This window comes from Bubalus kerabau, chromosome 3 (assembly GCF_029407905.1).
Source record: "Bubalus kerabau isolate K-KA32 ecotype Philippines breed swamp buffalo chromosome 3, PCC_UOA_SB_1v2, whole genome shotgun sequence".
Lineage (NCBI taxonomy): Eukaryota > Metazoa > Chordata > Mammalia > Artiodactyla > Bovidae > Bubalus > Bubalus kerabau.
In genome coordinates this window covers 158,296,757-158,316,916 of record NC_073626.1, presented here as the reverse complement: position 1 = coordinate 158,316,916, position 20,160 = coordinate 158,296,757, and the positions used below count along the sequence as shown (strand labels likewise).

At 41.4% G+C, this 20,160-nt stretch overlaps 1 protein-coding gene across 3 annotated transcripts in view; it reads right to left on the bottom strand.

The window, feature by feature from the left end:
• Positions 1-2,583: 2,583 nt before the first annotated feature.
• Positions 2,584-20,160, bottom strand: part of XRCC5 (X-ray repair cross complementing 5) — an 84,318-nt gene continuing 66,741 nt past the window's right edge. For all 3 annotated transcript variants that reach the window (XM_055573412.1, XM_055573413.1, XM_055573414.1), the window contains exons 17-21: positions 17,316-17,425; positions 15,922-16,018; positions 14,027-14,094; positions 3,826-3,900; positions 2,584-2,829 (exon numbers count right to left, since the gene is read on the bottom strand). In XM_055573412.1, the coding sequence (XP_055429387.1) occupies positions 2,815-2,829; positions 3,826-3,900; positions 14,027-14,094; positions 15,922-16,018; positions 17,316-17,425 (365 nt within the window). In that variant the 3' untranslated portion in view covers positions 2,584-2,814. The remainder of the gene's footprint in view (positions 2,830-3,825; positions 3,901-14,026; positions 14,095-15,921; positions 16,019-17,315; positions 17,426-20,160) is intronic.

Sequence of the window (20,160 nt, the reverse complement as noted above, 5' to 3'; positions counted from 1 at the left end):
TACTAGTATGACCAAAACCCAGCAGAACCACATAATCTATAATCCACATTAGGAGGGCACTTCTGAGAGTGAGAGGAGACAGTTAATTATGCCAGGAGGACAACTCCTAAGTAAACTGGAGTGTGTGGTCACCTTAAAAACCTTCCCTGGATCCTAACACCCTACCTCAATCACACAGAGACTAGAACGCTTAAGGGTCTGCAAGAAGATGGAAATAAAGACAGACCTATTAAAAAGTTCTGCCTATGCCTTCTACTTGGAGTTTTCATAATACCACAATGTTTTATTCATGTAAAGCATTTTATAGTTTACAAAGTACTTTCATGAGCACACTTTGCCTTAATAAGCCTGGGAAGCAGGTAATATGATCAGCATCTTGAGAAGGTCATAGAGCAAGGAGCAGAGAGAACACAGATCCAGGATCTGGGTGAGCCTATTCTCACCCACCCTGTGTCCCTGATTGCCTCCACTCTCACTGGGCCACCAGCTTGTTCTCTGAGCCTAGACTGCCTGGGATAAAGATCCAAAGAGAGGCTTTTGGGAGATGGTGGACTGCATGATAGTGTTGTCTGAATCAAAATGAACTGCAAAGCCAGGCATTAGCACTGTGCACACTGGAAAGAGAAATACACGTGTGGTCACTTACTTTCAAAAACCAACCTGGACTAAGTGAAACACTGCGCATTCCCAACATGGCTTTCTGAGGAATTTTCAAAGACCCTAAACTTTATACATAATATTAATTGACAAAAGACCAACCCTCCAGCATTTGAGACTGGTTCTTGGTGGGGTGGGGTGGTATTATATAACCTCAAGGGGCCATTTGGGTTGTCATCAGGGTCGAGTCCCCTCCTTTCTCTCTGCCTCCCCTGTAAGTCAGTGGATGTTAGTGACTCAGAGGACCAAAGGTGCCAGGCCCAAGGGTGACTTCCAGTCCCCACACAAGCCTACTATCCGTGGCACGGGTGGTCTCCTGAGGACCAGCCTGCGGTCTCCTGGGGATGACGTACTGCGAGCTGCTCTCCGGGGCCACGGCTGGCACAGCACCAAGGAGCTCCACGGCTCTGCACATCTCATTTCAGGGAAACATGACCTGGTTGTGTTCATCTAAAACAGGACATCTCTAGTCAGAGCAGCATGTTCTGAGCAAGACCACACAGCACACACACGCTGCCTACATGAGACAGAGACAGAACTTTCATGGCTGATTGAGTCCTGTCTCTCCCTAGTCTGTTAAACTTGCTTCTTCTTTCAAGTATGCAGATAATTTAGGTCGAAGTGGAATTAGGGGAAGCACAGATAATTCCACTGTGTATAAAATAAATCAAAACATATCACGAAGGACTAACTCAATTCAAACTTACTGGTTTGACAGAAGAACTGATGTTTCTGAGAAAGAACTCCCCAAACTGTCAAAGATGGGGGTGCTTGTGAGGCCATACTCATTGCACTGATTCATTCTGCCAGGAGGATCTGATGAGAATAACATAGAACAAAGTTTTCCCTCCTGATTCTGTGACATGTCTCAGTTTTATCCAAGTCACAAACCTCCCCTGGGCCTCAACTATCTGACTAGACTGTAAGATATGACCTCCTTCACTGCGGTGGCTTTAAATGGGCACTTGTATGTCAAGTGTGTGTAGTGGAATAGGACATCTTAGAGGCCCAGAGTAAAGCATGCCCCTCTCCCCTCGTGGAGATGCATTTCAAAGCACAGAGCATCTTTAATTCTCAGCACAACACTGAAGAATTCTTTTGCAATTAGTAACGAGCAGCAGTCCACAGGAGGAATGAATCACTGATACCTTTAATATTAATGTTCGCAGAGTGAAGTGCATCAGTGACCATGCATGGATGAGACTGCTGCGATGCGGGAGACAGGGCACCACTGCGTCTGTGACACCCAGGAAGGAGGAGTCAGAGTTCAGGGAAGAAATGCGGATAGAAAAAAAAGACTGTTGTTTTCTTATTTTAGGAAAGGAAACATCATCCAGAAAGACAGGAAAAGGAGACTTGAATAGAGCTGGAGAAGACTGGGAAATTAAGGAAGAAATGTTTTAACACAACCAAACCTTCTGGGAGACCTGCAGGTAGAGTGAAATGAAATGACAGAACCCTAACTACTGGTGGTGAATCTCTCAGTTACTGTGTTTTTGTTTCCTTTTGTTTTTAGGTTCACTGATATGTCAGAGGCTGGGCCAAAATAGCCTCCTTCCTTCATGAGAACATCACCATAACTCTGCTTAAAATGGGTATTCCCCTTCCTTCCCTGCTGCAGGCCAAAGTAATGTGATGACTCAAAGGCTTAAATAAAAAGAGGAATGGGCCGGCCCTTAGCCGTGACTGCCCAAAGACAGCTTTCTGTTGGTAAGAAACTAATGCCACCATTTGATCAGAGTAAGTTGTGATGCTGTTAGAGGATCGGACAATGGATGAGACTTCCTGAGGAAGACTGAGAAGCCCACCAGTGGCCATGCTATCGTTCTGGATCAGATAACTTCACGAGGGCCGCATCCTCACCACTGTACGAGGTCAGGAAGGCACATGCGTAATACACTGAGACCAGTAAGACCAAAAAAGAAATAATACACCAATCAGAAAATGACTCTTTATAAACAAGTATGGGGTCTAAATTATCCCTTATAAATGTCTGTACTCATTCTGCAAGAAATCAGGTGATTCACTTCTGTGTAACTTGCAGGGACCACCGCCAGAACTTCCAGGTCTGCGTGAGTGACCTCCTCCAGGCTGCTGTGTTTAGAACTCTCGGCATCACAGCGCTGGCAGCTCTCACAGATTCTCCACGTCCATGGGCTATATCAACTCCAGCTGTAAACAGAACAACACACTTAGAAAGGGAGCAGACCAACTTCAGAGCACTGCTTCTCTGGGGAGGGGACCATAAGCAACAATGGTTCTCCTCACCGGTGACATGCACGGACTTGCTCATCACTAACTATTTTAGGGGGTTTCCCTGGCTCAGTGGTAAAGAACCTGCCTGCCAATGCAGGAGACATGTATTTGATTCCTGGGGTGGGAAGATCCCTTGGAGAAGGAAATGGCAATCCACTCCAGAATTCTTGCCTGAGAAATTCCATGCACAGAGGAGCCTGGAGGGCTATAGTTCATGGGATTGCAAACAGTCGCACACGACTGAGTGACTAGACAGCAAACAAACAACAAACTATTTCAGGAGCTAAATTCTAAGCATCTCTTTTTATTTCAATACTAAGAACTTCTCCACAAAAAGGCTGAAAGTTTTTACTGGACTGCTGTCATGTGAGGCTTAAAGGCAGGAAGTCCCCACACGTGAAAGATGGATATAAGAGCCAACACTCGACCCAGGCTTCCAGGCATCCAGACATGGTGTGATAAGGTCCAGAAATCCCCAGATGCCGATCAGTCTATTTTGTTTACATTAAGCTCATTGAGAACATTTAAGAATGAGGCTTTTTAAATGCTGTTTTTATTTGTCAGCCCACACAGATTGCACACTGTATTGCTTATTTTGGTGGAGAGCAATTTCAGTAAATTATGACTTTTTGCTGCTAAAGGAACAGCCTTCCCAGCTCTTTTTCAGTCCTTCAAGGAGAGGATTAAACTGAATGAACAATAAAGAACCAAAGAGCATAGGACTGTCTATTATGAAATTACTTATCTGATTACATTTATAATGGCAATAAATAATTATAATAGTGTTGAGAGCTGCTGGTGTGTCAGAAACTGAAACACAAATAAGTCCATGATAAGCAGGCTTGGTGGCTGTATTTACAGCTCAGCCAAGTTTAAGCAGGAGAACACCTGGTATACGTTAAAAGTACTCACCAAGTCGTCCACGTCCCCACCCTCCTCAAAGGCGGCCGCTGAGTCTGCATTTGCATTTTCTTTGGGGGCCAGAAACTGTGAACAGAAAGTCAGGGATACCACAAGCACAGTTTTGCCTCCTTTGATGGAGGAACACATGCAAATGGCCCCAAAGAAGTACCATCTTGATGTACGCCCCTTCCTTTGGTTCTGGATGAGGACCCCTGTGAGGTTGAACAGTCCACTAACTAGTCACGGAGAAAGTTGCTGGGAAGAGGGAGGAGACGATGTGGCTCTCCAAGGCAGCGAGCATGTGGAGGGGCCTGCATCAGGCCCCGAGGACACCAGGTATCCCCATTTCTGCTTCCACAGCGGGTATGTGGGCTCATTAGGGTTAAGAAAAGAACCAAACACCCCAAACTAGTATGACTCAGTCTCTCTTTTTTTTAACAAAAGCAAACTTTACTGAGGTGTAATTGGCATACAATAAATCTAAGTCTCTTTTGAAGGGAGCATTAAGGGTCAAGTGTCTGGACTTAAAGATTACAAGCATCTACTCAATTCCACTGAGGACAAAAGAGGTAAAAGGAAGGACTTCTAGGAGATGTGAAACACAAAAATGGGTGGGTTTGTTCAATTCTTTTTCTGGCAATCTTTAAATGTGTGTTATAAATTGTTTGAAAACAGGAAGGTGGATGAGAACACTTCCAGTGTACGCTTCTGTTTAGCATCAGTATTCTAGACCTGGAACTTCTACAAGGCAGATATGCAGAAAATCAAAGGGCCCTGAACTGAAGTCTGCAAGGATCGAGGAATGCAACTCAGATTTTCAAAAGGGAGTCAGTGCCCATGAAGACTATCTGAACATTCCTGCCCTCCAAAGACAGCAGTGGGGACTCTTGTCCTTCAAGGCGTGTGATAACTGAATCGAAGACCTAGGTTTTATCAATTTCTTGTCCATCCTAACACCAGAGCTGATCTTCTCGTAGGACAAGTACTTAGCATGGTGGCAGAGACCAGTCTGCAGGAGGGAGGGTTTTTAAAAGGGGAGGTGGAAGTGTGGTAGGCCTCTCCCAGTTAGCATCCCTCAGGGTTGGTGTGCATGGAGCTGGCGGGCGGTAAACAAGCCTTCCAGCCCACTTCACTCCTGTGGTAGCTCCACCCAAGAGGGAAAGGTGTGTTCATGTGTACACTTTCTCAACATGAAAGCAGAGCAAGAACTGCTTTCCCTGTATTTTCTGTAATTTTTATGGTACCGTGGACACAATCAAGGCCTCTGAAACCTAAGAATTATACATAGATTAAAAGGTGAGGAAGCAACAGTTAGAACTGGACATGGAACAACAGACTGGTTCCAAATAGGAAAAGAAGTACGTCAAGGCTGTACATTGTCACCGTGCTTATTTAACTTATATGCAGAGTACATCATGAGAAACGCTGGGCTGGAAGAAGCACAAGCTGGAATCAAGACTGCCAGGAGAAATATCAATAACCTCAGATGTGCAGATAACTCCACCCTTATGGCAGAAAGTGAAGAGGAACTAAAAAGCCTCTTGATGAAAGTGAAAGAGGAGAGTGAAAAAGTTGGCTTAAAGCTCAACAATCAGAAAACTAAGATCATGGAATCCAGTCCCATCACTTCATGGGAAATAGATGGGGAAACAGTGGCTGACTTTATTTTTCTGGGCTCCAAAATCACTGCAGATGGTGATTGCAGCCATGAAATTAAAAGACGCTTACTCCTTGGAAGGAAAGTTATGACCAACCTAGACAGCATATTCAAAAGCAGAGACGTTACTTTGCCAACAAAGGTTCGTCTAGTCAAGGCTATGGTTTTTCCTGTAGTCATGTATGGATGTGAGAGTTGGACTGTGAAGAAGGCTGAGCGCCGAGGAATTGATGCTTTTGAACTGTGGTGTTGGAGAAGACTCTTGAGAGTCCCTTGGACAGCAAGGAGATCCAACCAGTCCATTCTAAAGGAGATCAGTCCTGGGTGTTCATTGGAAGGACTGATGCTGAAGCTGAAACTCCAATACTTTGGTCACCTCATGCGAAGAGTTGACTCATTGGAAAAGACCCTGATGTTGGAAGGGATTAGGGGCAGGAGGGGAAGGGGATGACAGAGGATGAGATGGCTGGATGGCATCACTGACTCGATGTACATGAGTTTGGGTAAACTCTGGGAGTTGGTGATGGACAGGGAGGCCTGGCGTGCTGCGATTCATGGGGTCGCAAAGAGTCGGACACAACTAAGCGTCTGAACTGAACTGAACTGATGTCTCCTTACACCACAGACTAAAGTCACAGTTAAAATACAAGGCTGTATACAACAAGTCTCAGGAAGCAAGTGCTGTGTGTCCTTTAATTCCTTGTGTGCTGAAACTCACTCACGTGGGTAAGAAGGGCAAGAGGAAGGCTGCACGTGCAGAGCCGGGCAAGGCCGCGTAAGTGCCTAGATGTGGCTATGACAGTCTGTTTTTGACTCATCCTCCCTCCTGGACTTTTTCCCCCTCAGTCAAAACCACCTCATCAATCACTGACTTCAATTCTGATTGAGAGATTAAGGAGTTCACCTTTCCCTAAGGACATGTATACACCTTTCTATAGCCCTTTGCTGACTCTGAACTGGACTGTGGTCAGTGCTGGGAATCTATCTGTGGTTTAGGAGACAGAAGATGCTAGCAGTGGAGGCACAGCCTGGAACAGAACGGAACTGATTCATATCATCAACTCTACTTACTTATTCGGGTTGATTATAAATGAATATACCCGAGAGCCACATAGAGATAAATGAGTCAGCAAGCCACACGTGCATCTGCATCTGGTTTACATCTAAAGGTCAGACTCTGCTCCTGGATTCCCAAATTAATCTTTATTTATGATTCTAATTATCATCAATATTAAAAACGATTTTTATTTTGCTCCTCTCCTACTATCATTAACCCCCAGTTGATTTACCCTACATCAAGAACATCAGCCTGAAAGATAAAGACGTATCCTTTAGGTGAGAAAAGAATAAAAAAGTAGAGCTGTGTCTTACCAGAAGCCTCTGGGGCCTACAAGTGACTGGTACCTTCAAACACAAACTCTGTGGTCTTAATCGTTTTGTAGTCTGCTATATCTTGTATTACCCCCTTAGAAACCTGACCCATAGTAGGTACGCATTGATGAATCTTGGAGAAGGAAATGGCAACCCACTCCAGTCTTCTTGCCTGGAGAATCCCATGGGCAGAGGAGCCTGGCAGGCTACAGTTCATGGGGTCACAAGAGTCGGACATGACTTAGTGACTAAACCATTGATGAATCTAGAAAATCCCTAATGCTTTTTGGCACACAGTCTCTAAAAGCTCCAATTCCCATTCCCATCCCACCTGCAAAGCCCCTTTCACACTGCAATTACAGGATAAATTCAGATAGGACTGCCTGCACAATATGACCATAGTATATACCATTAAACATAAATGGCACGTCTCTGAGATGAGGCCAAATTCCAGGAAGAAAGGAACGGCGGCAAATAAACTCTCCTTTCCATCAAGTGCTAAACATCTGGAGCTGATTTCCTGACAGATCTACTTTACATTTCTGCTTAAGCAATTTACAGCTAAGAGCAGGCTGCCATCCATTATCCTTCCCACAGCCCCAGGCAAAGCTGATCTCTTACACTTATCACTCCTCACCATCAGAGTTTTTAACTACAAGTAATTTCCAGGCTGTGCATGACAGGGAAGCTAGAGATAAAGCAGAGAATTCAACAACTGGCCTGTTTTCTCAATAAAAGCAACAGATTCTCTGAATGCAGCCACAAGGGGCACGAGTCAACAGTTGATTTTTTTTATGTTCTTTCTCTCTGCAATATGCTGAAAAAAGAGGACAAATAGAAAAAAAGCAGTTGTGTGACACAGTCCTCCATCCTCATCATGTATTTGCGGTTACCAAGAAAGAACCTTCTTACTTGGAGATCTTTATGAGATGGATAAACCTCTACTTCTCAGGTACACTGAAATACAATCCTGGCCACAAGCAGAGAAACTGCATCAATCACTTCTACACAGAAGCTTCCAGTCCTATTCCTCCATAAGACTAAAAACTAAAAATCAGCTTGTCCTAAGGCCCTTGCTGCTGCTGCTGCTAAGTCGATTCAGTTGTGTCCGACTCTGTGCGACCACACAGAAGGCCTTTAGCAATCCCCAAATTGAAAACACATGGCTTCCATCGAGCTTATTCCAACACCAAGGTCTAGATATACAATAGCATCACGAAGAATGAAAACCTGTTTGCATGTATTTTGTTTAAAATGACACATACTTAGGTTTCATTAATGCTATTTTCATGCTTTATAGGGAATACAGTTCAGCAGAGAAATCTGCAAACCAGTGTGGGGGAAAAGAACCATATAATCGAGGCACTGTCTGTTCCCAGTAACCCTGGGTAAGCCACTTGACCTTTCTATAACTGCTGCTGCTGCTGCTGCTAAGTCGCTTCAGTCGTGTCTGACTCTGTGTGACCCCATAGACGGCAGCCCACCAGGCTCCCCCATCCCTGGGACTCTCCAGGCAAGAACACTGGAGTGGGTTGCCATTTCCTTCTCCAATGCATGAAAGTGAAAAGTTAAAGTCAAGTTGCTCAGTTGTATCCGACTCTTAGCGACCCCATGGACTGCAGCCTACCAGGCTCCTCCGTCCGTGGGATTTTCCAGGCAAGAGTACTGGAGTGGGTTGCCATTCCCTTCTCCTTCTATACTAGCTCTCCTCAAAAATAAAATAGGAATACTACTACTGACCTCATTTATCTCTTGGGGTTGCACTGCTTCTCAGATGAAATAAAAGATACAAAAAAATGCCTTGTGGAATTGTAGATTTTATGTTCCAATTCCTAGGAATACACTCAATATATGTTTACCAAATGACAGACACAAGAATACCCGTAGCATATATCCCAGTTGCCAGTGTTTAGTAACAACCAATGTCTGTCATTAGAATGGATGAAAAAATTGTGGTATAACCACAAAAGAGAATACTACATAGCTGTAATAAAGAATGAACAACTTTAACATCATGGATGAGTCATAAAAGGCACGATTCCAATTATATGAAGGTTGAGCTAGGCTAACTACTCTCAAGTGACAGATGTCAGAATACTGGGCAGGGTATCAGGGAGCCTTCTGAGGTTTTGGAAATGCTCTGTATTTTTATCTGGGTGGTCAGCACCCAGATATATGACTATGTAAGAATTTAACAATGTTCTTATTTGAGATTTGTGCTTTTACTGTATGTTCTAGCTCAAAAAAAATTTTAAAATCATATCTTAAAAATTTCAAGCTCTAAACAAATATAAAGTAACAATGTGACCTTTTAATTACTGCTTTTCTTGTACTAACATATAGAACTTCACTAGGGATTTAAGGCAGAAAAGGAAGAAAAGAACAAAGGAAAATATCATGGGGTCCAACAGCGGCCAGCAGTCAGAGACAACTGTTCTCAAGAAATGATTCTTAATTCTAATCTTATAATCTTTCACAATGCTTTGGGGATCTTTTTTGGAAGAGGGAGTGTGAGAATCTTTTAGGTACATGTGGCTGGTGGCATTCTATGGTGGAGGCATAAAAACGCATAGAGTTCAGAGTCTGGACTCTAACCAATTCTGCTGGCCATGAACTTGTGACACTGAGAAAGTCAACTTCACCTCTCTAGACTGCCTCTGGAAAATGACCAGATCACTAAGCTTTGAGCATCTATGATGCTAAGATGGAAAAATCAATAAATGTCAACAGCAATAAAGAAGGCTAGATTAGGCAACTTATAAGGAAAAAAGTGCTAAAATGATGCCTTTCCCCCCATAAGAGTTTGTATCAAATGATTATTTAGACAAATCTCAACCTTGGAATCCTGTGAGAAACAATATTCCAAAGCCACGGGAATAAATCATCTTTCCTCTCTGTGCTCTTAATATGGAGTAAAAAGAATGGAGGGCTGGGGCTCAGTTCCACCACTGGGTTCCTGGCCAGTGACACTATGAGATTGTAAGTACATTATTTTATGTCTCAGCCCTAAGTTTCTTCATGTGTATATAAAATAAGGAGTTTGGACCAGATCAGTATTTTTCAGGTTCTGTTCCCTGAGGGCTCTTCTAAGTCCTCAGGGCATGGGTAACCCCAAATTTCCACTCCCACTATCCATCAAGGGAGAAGTATCACCCTTCTCTGTTTTATGTATCAGGCTTCCTTTTAAGCTTTCAGTTTTAAAAATAAAAACTCAGCTAGATCATCATTAGGATTCCTTCCAGCTGAATAAAATTCTATACAACTTAAGCCAATATCCTCTGCCTTAGTAAAGAATCTGACTTGTTTAATCTTTTAGCCCAAGGCTTCTCATCATTCTTTGTTGTCAGGGGCTCTACCTACTAGAAGTCAGTCGCATGCCCCCTGCTGTAACCACCTGGAATGTCTCTGGACAATGCTAATACCTCCTGGGGTATAAAATCACTCCTGGCTGAGAACCACTGTTTTAACCCTAACACAGGTTAGGAGGAAAAAATTAAAAAAAATTTTTTTATAAAGATGACAAACTTTGAATGAAGAATCAGCCTTTCTTGACCTTTTACAAGTCCAGGTCTCTCATGGACCATGGATGGTTGCCTGGTCCTGGATTGTGATGCTCCTGGAATATGGCAGGATAAACAGGCACAACTCCTACCCACCACAGAGCCAAGCCCTGTGAATGAGATGACAGACAAAGGGTGCACAGGAGCTACAAAGTGCTCTCCATGTTGTCGCCAATGGCAAGACTTCATCTTTTTATGGCTGAGTAGTATTCCATTGTGTATGTATACCATGTCTTCTTCACTCATTCATCATCAATGGACACTTAGGTGTTTTTTTTTTTTTTTTTTCTGATATTTGTTATCATAAATAATGCTGTGGTGAACACCAAGGTGTATATATCTTTTTGAAATATGGTCCTTGAGAGGATTATGCTAAGTGAAATAAGTCAGATGAAGAAAGATAAACACTGTACGATTTCACTCATATGTGGAATATAAAACAAAACCAGAACAAATGAACAAACCAAATGAAACAAAGACAAACCCATAGATACAGAGAACAGACTAGTAGTTACCAGAAGGGAAGGCATGACGGGAGGGTGAAATGGGTAAAGAGGGTCAACTGTATGGGGATGAATAGAAACTAAACTTTTGGTGGTGAGCATGTAGTGTACACAGAAGTTGAAATATAATGCTGTAATTTACCAATGGTATAGAGCAATGTTAACTCAATAAAAAGAAACAAAATAAAACTGGAGGAAAAATACATATACAAACATCAAACATTAATGGCATGTCTAACTAACTACCAGAAAACAGAAAAAGTGAAAGAATTCACGAGTGGAAAACAGGAGTTATATTTATATCTACGCTTCAAAATCAAACAGAGGTATCAGTTACTGAAAGGAAAAGTGACTGTCTAAGCTTATGTCATGAGAGAACTTTCTATTTCTACAGCAGGAATGACTTACCTATATTCTCAAAGAATCATAAAATCCACACATTTCTAGAATATATCAGAGGGAAACAGCTGTCCTTAAGATGGGCAAGTGTAAAGTCATGATTTAATTTTCATTTAAAATGGGCATCCCTGAATAATATTTCCTTTCAAATCATCATTTAACAGCAATAATGTGACAGTGTACCAACTTTAAATAACTTATGGTCAGTATCTTGAAAGAATTTTAATGGACTATGAGGATTGTTCTTCAATGTCTGATTACAGCCAAGTTTCTGTAACTGATTCTTTGGGAAGTGACCAAACATAACAGTTGTTTGAAGAAAATGTAAATGAGTATTTTATTGTGTGGTCAAAACTGATAATACTTCCATAACTTGGCTAAGAGAAAAAGCTGAAGCATGTCTCTCCTATTAAAACCACAAGGAATCAACTTCCTTGAGCCAGAATTGTACTAATTCTCCCCATTATCATCCATATGTACCTTCTCCCTTCCACAATTCTCTCCAAAAATCAACAGGTGGCATTAAAATTTTTTTTTTTAACATAGAGGACTAAGTTTTCATTCTGGAAAAAAAAAGGGCTCCTGTGATACCGAAGCAGACACAAAAGCATAATCTTTCGGGTCAGACGTGACCGAGTGTGTGCCGAGAGTCAGTCACCACAGCAAGCTTCACTCTGCTATGCTGACCGTGCTTTCTCTCTCTTCAAACATGGTGATGTTTTCGGACTTGTCTTAACCAACTGCAATCAGTTCTGTTGATATTAGAATCATGTAAGGATACCCACCCATATCTAGTCTTCACTGAAATTCTTCTCTGCAGCTTCATTACCAGACATTAAAATTCCTGATGGTTATGCTCTGTGCTCTTTAATTCCAAAGGTGGTATTACATTTGCAACAAAGACTAAGGCCCAGACACACTTGCAGGAAGCACATAATCCCTTCTTAGCTTTCTTCCTTTTCTTGTATTCTGGCCTCACTCAACTCTGACACCTTCGGTTAAGAGGTACTGCTTGGGGGAAAAGACTGCCTTTTCAGGTCAGGGATTTCCGCTTTCTCCCAAAACTGTAACGTACTCAACTCTCAGCTGGATGACAGATTTTTTTGAATGCAATAATGATTAAAATGAAACTATCTGCCTTATTTTACCTGTTAACCAAAAGCTGATTGATAAGCCTTCACTCTACATGATTTTGTGCCAACTTCACTATACTATGGTGCCCAGCTGTTATGGCAAACACTAGATGTTGCTGTGAAGGTATTTTATGAATGTGACTGACATTTACAATCAGCTGACTAAGTAAAGAAGGTTACCCTCAATAATGTTGGTAAGCCTGATCCAATCAGTTGAAGGAATTATGCCCCTGGAATGTAATATAGAAATCCTGCCTTAATTTCCAGCTTGCTGGCCTGCTCTATAAATTCCACATTTGCCAGCCCCCCAACTGTGTGAGCCAGTTCCTTAAAATGAATCAGTCCCCCCTCCACACCCTCCCCCCACACAGTATTGGTTCTCTCTGCAGAGCCCTGAATGACACCCCCTAGTTCAAGGGGGAAGTATTATCATGCCATTGTATAAAATAACAAATCCAGTTAAAGGGCACTCTGAGGCCCACAGTACTCAGTCTTGACTGTGGCAGCAGCGGGTACAGACATCACAGATCTTTCTTTGAGACAACAGTCAGCATCTTGAAGAATGCTTTTTAAATTCTGAGATCTTACTTCCTGAGAGCAGGGGCCATATCTGTTCTTTAACACAATGCTTTTGCCAGGCAGAGTGCTTAATAAAAAATCTTGTATATTCTAATCTCTTTGCCAAACCATGTCATGGTTTTTGCCAAATGTGTTTTCTGAGCTGAAAATTCAAGATTTTTAAACTTTGGCCTGCGTTTAGCCCATAGATGAACATCTCTGGCCTTGTTTCCGCTATTCCCTTAGATTCCTGTTCATCAGTCCCTGACCAAGCTCTCCTTAGCCGGGCAGTTAATTTTTGAGTCTCCAATGCTTCCTTCTGCTACCCTGTAAGCAACTGAGTCTCTAGAGGGCGGGGTGCTGTTTTATCGTTCAGTACAGGGCCCAGCAAACAGCAGAGGCTTAGTACATAACTGACGGCTGCCATGTGTTGTACTAGCAAGGCTGGGTCAACCACCGACTGTAAATAACACTGGATGTTATGAACAATATACTTCTGAGCTACTCAATTTAATTTCATTGAAATTTCATCACAAATATGCAGTATAATGAAGAAGAACTGAGCTGAACAGCTGTATATTTTTGACTCACAACTGAATCAGATGTAATGCTCATCCTCCACATAGGAAGACACCAAGTATGTTGACCATTTGAATCAATATGAAGTCTTTTTTTGTTGTTAAAAATAACTCACTGGTGACTAATGTGTGGCCTGAGTGGGGATCACTGGGCTAGACGGATTTCCTAGCCTTAACCAGGGTCTACTATGGATCACAAACTCTAGAGGTACTGAAGTGCAACTGTAGGTGAGTTCTAGAAACATTATCGTAGCGTATGGCAAACTGAATGAGATTACAATTTCTCCTCTAAGGATGCTGCAGCTGAAGCAATTTGCCTGTTGGTTGAGTAAAGAACGGTACAGTAATCTAGTTACCCCTAGAATTTTACTTCTTCAAGGAAGAATGAGCACCAAGAAAATAATCTCCACCACAATAATTCATCTAAAGACAGGGAGCTACCCCGCAATACCTTTTTGGCTTCCTCAGTGGTGACAGAGCTTCCAGGGGCTTCATCTTTGGTGATCAGAGTAACTCCATCTATAAAGTAATTCACAGAGGAAAATTCAAGTACAGAGACTCAAGCCCAATCCCACCTTCCTTTCCACCATACTTCCTCCCAGCTTTGCATGGGAGATTTTTGGAATTATTAATATAAAGGTGCTCTTCTCTATAGGAAATATAAAGCTTTATGAAAGATGCTGAACTCACATCATTTTTTCCATCTTCCATCACCCTTTCTCCTATGTTTGCTTATAGAAAATGAAAGCCACATCACAAATGTTACCTGCTGTGTGAAGTCTTTCTTGATTCGATCTCTCCCTTAGAACTCTTCAGATCACTTTGTTTATCCCTTTGAAATAGCTCTCACCATACTGTATCCTGTATGACTGTAAATATTTTATCCCTCCTAACAGATTATACTTTCTCTAGGGCAGGGATTACATTTTATTCATCCTTCTATTTCCCTCAGTGTATGTCATAGCAGGAGCTCAGTAAATAAATGCAAATTGAGTAACTATGCTTTGGTCCAAACCCATTAGGTTCCAGATACGGGAATCTGTAGACTTTCTGACTTCTAGCAGTGTGACCAGCTATTGATGGAATGGCAGAAAGCTAAGGTCAGAAGGAAACACGCTCTTACAAAGATCTTGCCTATCATTTAGCCTAGAGTGTTGAGTTTAACTCAGTGAGAGCAAATCAAGGATGGAAAATCTACCCTTTAGTTTTATCTTCTTAAGATTTTCTTCTGTCTCAAATGGTTAATGCACGAAATGCTCTCAGAAAAGCACATGCATTTAACATCCATTTGTACCTAGAAATGGCACAAGGTCATGTGTATTCTCTCAACAGGAGATATATATATATATATATATCTTGTGTATGTCCTGCAAATTTCTTTTCAGCAAGCAATATACCGGAGGCATTCAATAGCTACCAAAACCAATCTCTTTCATCTACTGGGTCGACAGCAGAGACACAAAAGTGATTTGAGTAAGCCCAATTCACCACTTATTCTAATTGCTTTTGCTCCCCAGTGTAGAAGTAAAAGGGCTGAAAAATTAACTGTCAGGGAAATGGTTGTCTGTGTGACGAAAAACTGCCTGTTAGAAGCTAGAGAGATAGGCATGTGACTCCTTTTTTACAGAGTTTGCACAGAAGGACAGGTTGAAACTAATTTGGGGGCTCTACTTCAAGTAAGAAGTTTTGTACTTTGCAACATCATCGTTTTCATAATATGTACTTTTAACAGGTAATATCTTGTGTTTCGATTCTGAAAGAAAATCAAACCAGGTTAAAGGAAATGGGCAAAGGGCATGATGGAAATCAAACAACAAGCCTAAAAGTGAAAGAACGTTTGTTGCCCTGTTTCTATGTTTTATTTGCATTCGTCACTGTGAATAAGTGAGTGGCTTTGGTGCATGAAGACACTGGTTGGCTAATATAAAATGCCCAAGAACATGGCAATGAAAGATGGAGGAAGTAAAATGTGGGGGAGATTAATGAAAGTGCTATGGATCCAGCAGGACTTACAGGTCTAAGAATCTGAGACAGGGATCAATGACTGCCTATACAGCTTCTTCGGTCATCAAACAGAAAGGCACAGTCATGAAAGGGCCACGCTACAGAAAGAGTTTAAGATGGGACTTATATGTTTACTTATTATTTATCACTTTGTATTTCTGCTTATTAATCAAGATTTTCAGTTCACCAAATACTGAGTATTTCCCAAATCTACATGGAAAAATCCACACGGGACGTCATCAGGCCCTCACATAACACATCACACAATATAATTTATATTTAGAACTTAAACTTGGAAAATATAGCATAACTATTTGAAGAAAAAGACAAATGACACCTTACCATGGACGACAATTTCCCAGAAATGATTTAATTGTTTAATTTCCACTTTCTCTCGAAGGGCTTTCAGGAAATTGTTAAAGCGCTGCTCTTCTGAAAACTGCAAGAGCGTGTGGGGGTAGGGAAGGTGGCAGGTCAGAGCTCATACAGAAACATAATTCACCCCAAAGCGTTATATATATATATACACACACACACACAAATCCACCATATTTATTAAAAACACATAAAATGTTCTTCTTTGGCAAATTTCAGCATCGTTTGCTAGGAGGTGTAAACCTTTCCATCTGTTGAAGGCACAGAAATTTCCATAGCTACCCAGGTTTTTTCGTGGCCTGGTACTTTGTTCTTTTAGGTTTTAATATAGACAAATTCAAACAAAAACAGAGCAATTTAGTGGATGCTGTGCACCCATCACCCTTGTAACATCTATACCCTCACTTTCTCCCACGACTCTTGGATTGTTTTGAAGCAAATTTCAACCATATTAGCTCATCTATAAATATGCAATATCTAAAATATAGACTTAAAAAACTCACAAAAAATTAATAATAAGAGTAATAACCAGTCAGTATTCACATATTCCCAACTTTCTTTTTATATTTTTAGTTTAAAAAAGGTCATTAAGATTGACTGATATGTCTCTAAGGCCTCTTTGGCTCCTCTTCCACCTTTCTCTCTTTCTTTTGTGGAGCCCAGTGACCTGGTGGTTTAAAGACATGCGGTGGCGACAGTGTGCAGAAGTGTTATCAGACACGCTATCCAGGCAGTGGGGGTGTGTGCGCTAAAAACTACTTCCACTACCTTTTCAGCTAAGCAGATCTTTCTCCAGCTGACTGAGTCATCCTTAGTCTTATAATGACTCCATTTGGCCAAAATTTGATATTTGATAAAACTGATATTGATCTGTAGGGCATTTGGTTTATCTACTTCTGAATCTTTCATCCCATTCTAATTTTAACAATATTTTTATTTTCTTATCACTCTTTGGAACTACCTAAACAATTCAAGAAGTAATTTGGTCATTCATCAATCCTCTCAATAATTATCTAACTGTATTTTCTCCACCCATTCCCCTAAAATAGTTAGCCAAACAGAATCCAATAGAAGAGAAATTTGGTTGGCTCACTAAGTAGAAATCATAGAGCCAGGGCTATAGTGTAATAAAAAGCTAACTTGGAGGGATACAACATCCCAGTCACCCACCCATGTTTATTCTCCCTCGGAAATGACAGCAGTAGCAGCATGAGCTGGTCTTTCCTGCTCCTCTTGGCATGTGTTGCTCGTCACAGTAAGGATGCCCATTTTCAAAGCCTAGGCTTACCTGCGGGCTGCTGTATGCCTCTCCCCTGTGACGGCGGCCAACTGTTTAGGGAGAGGACACAGGACAGAGTTACCTGAATGGCTTCTTCCCTGAAGGCTTTGATGCAGTCCATGCTCTTCATGAAATACAGTGTTTCGTTAGTATCCAAAAACTGCTCGATGTGATCTGTTAGCTGGTGACTCGCTAGAACATAAGACAATACATTTATTTTCCTCAATCTGAGTGACGCTTGTTAGAGAGAATGGATGCTCCTGTGTGCCTGATAGTAGTGTGTTTTTATGGATCAAGAGCCTCACTTGTGGTCTGTTTGCACAAAAGCCATTCTTCTTTTAAGGGGCTGGATGGGAAGGAAAGATGAAATGCAGAATGCTGATTTCAAAAGTCTACATTTAAAAGGTTTGGGTAATACTGACATTTGTCAAGAAATAAAATTTCTTAAGTGCTTAGAATTATAGCTAAATATTTCTTTTGGAATTTCAAACATTAAGCTGTTATTGCTTTTTACTTACCCCCCAAAATTTAGGGACCATTTGGGTATTTCAAAAGTGCATTTCCTGATAACATCATAAAAAACATATCTTCTATTTCCTCCCCTAATTCCACTCAGGATAAATGTCAAATAGTGTCAGACAAAGAAAAATAATCAGCCAGGGACACTCCACCCTCTTCCAATCACAGGTCACATTAGAAAAGACCAGCCCTCAACTTAATTTAGTAATATCCCTATAGAATGGAAAATCATTGCTACTTATCTTCTGCCCTTAGTTGAATCTCAAGAGTCTCTAAGGTACTCAGCACTCTATGAAGCCATAGATACTTAACAAATGATAATGGTCAGCAAGCAACGTCATAAGTGATACAGAAAGAGGAAATGCATTAATAACGTTATGGTTTCCAAGGTGGGCTGCAATTTGAGACTGCCTCATAAACAAAACATTCTTCATTTAAAAAAGCAGAGGAAATTAAAACATAAAGTCATCAGGGAACTTAAAGTGGTTAAGCAGGTCAAAACAGACCCTTATGATCTGTGCAGAAGAACAAACCAAGGAGACAGGCACAAGTCATGACCTAAAGGCTCATTCTTACTTGTTTCCTGAAACTGCTCGCTAGCTGGCTGTTCAGCAATTTGTGCTGAATGGTCAAGATGTTCTAAGAGTGCACATGTGCCATTGTTGTGACCTCATCTGAGCTTTCCCATAGTTACGCATGTGTGCCTTCAGTACTAATGAAAACTACTTTCAAGGCTTCCCTATAAAGGCTAAAGGCCGCCAGCTGAATCCCAGTGACTGGAGCACTGCTCAATACCTTATGAAAGACAGGAAATGCAGGGCCATCAACTTATTTGCCAAGGATCCTATAGCATGTGGAAAGGATTCAAAAACTGGATGAAGTATTTCCTAATATAATAATTTTGCAGCAAGTGAAAACATCCTGGTAACCATTTCATCTTTTCTACCAAATAGGAGATTATGATCTCCATCACAACGAACTACTTAACCAACTTGAGGGATTAAAGAAAACACTTTTCTGAAATTTCAGAAATCTTTACCCATGTATCCCTACAGCAGTGAATTAACATCCAACTGTGATTCAAAGCAGAGAAGGAATGTTTGGATAGGACTTTTGAAACAAAGTTTTAAATAATACAACCCTGATCAGTAAGCAGAGCAGAAAACTATCAACAAGAAGCTGAGACCAACAGAAGCTATCTCCTTCTTTTAGCCTGGAAAGGGAAAGTAAGAGAAATGTTTGGTATTTCCACTCAAGCAGCCTACTTTCTCAGATAGTCTGATAGCAAGTTCACTCGGCGTTTCCTATCTGGGCACAAATGAGAATTTTTAAAGGCCAAGGGCAATAATCCCAGAGACATCACATTTCTCATTTCTTTTGAAATGTGGATGAGGAAATCTCCGCAAGTTATAATGTAAAGCTGTAATATTTCTCTTTGCTTGATACAGTGATTATTTTAATTTAGCCTGGTACATATTTACTGTGTAACTGCAACATATAAGATGCTATACTATGTTCTATAGGAAACACAATTAAGTTGAAGATAAGATCCTTGCCTGTGGGGAGTTTACACGCTAATAGAGAATATAACACATATACATAAAAATAGTAACAGAGGTCAACATGAAGAGCACTGAATGGTACAGAAATATATCAACTAATCTGAATTTTAAAAACTCTTTGGTGATTATAAGAAAGATTTGTGAATTAACATGGCTTTTTTGCTGGGCAATGAAGGAAAAGTAGAATTTGGCTATCAGACAGCCAAAAAACAGAATGAGCAAAAGTATAAAGCAGAGAGGTGGGAAAGCACGGGGTGTATGTGGAGGAAAGGACACGGTCCAGCGCGTGGAGTCCATGGCCAGGAGTAGCGAAGAAAGAGGAGGAGAGGTGGAAGGGAAGGGCGTCCCAAGGAGAGTGAATAGTGTGCGTGAGGAGCTGGGGCAGGACAGAGAAAGTACAGGAAAAAAAGGGTTCAAGACCAAGCCTTTAAGGAACCTCAGGATTCAGAGGCTGTACAGAGGAAAGGCTGCTGATAAAGGAGGCCAAGAAGGGATGGTTAGGGAGGCAGGAGAGAGTCAGGAGGGTATGGGACCACAGATACTAAGAGAAGAAATTATCTGAAGAGGAGAATTGTCTACTGTGTTATAACGTGTTACATACATAATATCACACATTATTATTACATAAATTCTGCAAGGAAAAGAGTGTAATGAGCACAGAAGATAAAGGACTCTAAAACACAGGGTGTCCTTGGGCCCGGGAGCCCATGAAACAACCAGACAGTGCTGCCTGCTCTGCAAAAAACAGTCTCTGCACCATCCTTATCTTGAATTTTGATGACACGCACACACACGCACACACACACACACACACACACACCTTATAGAAAAAAAATACTCAAAAGA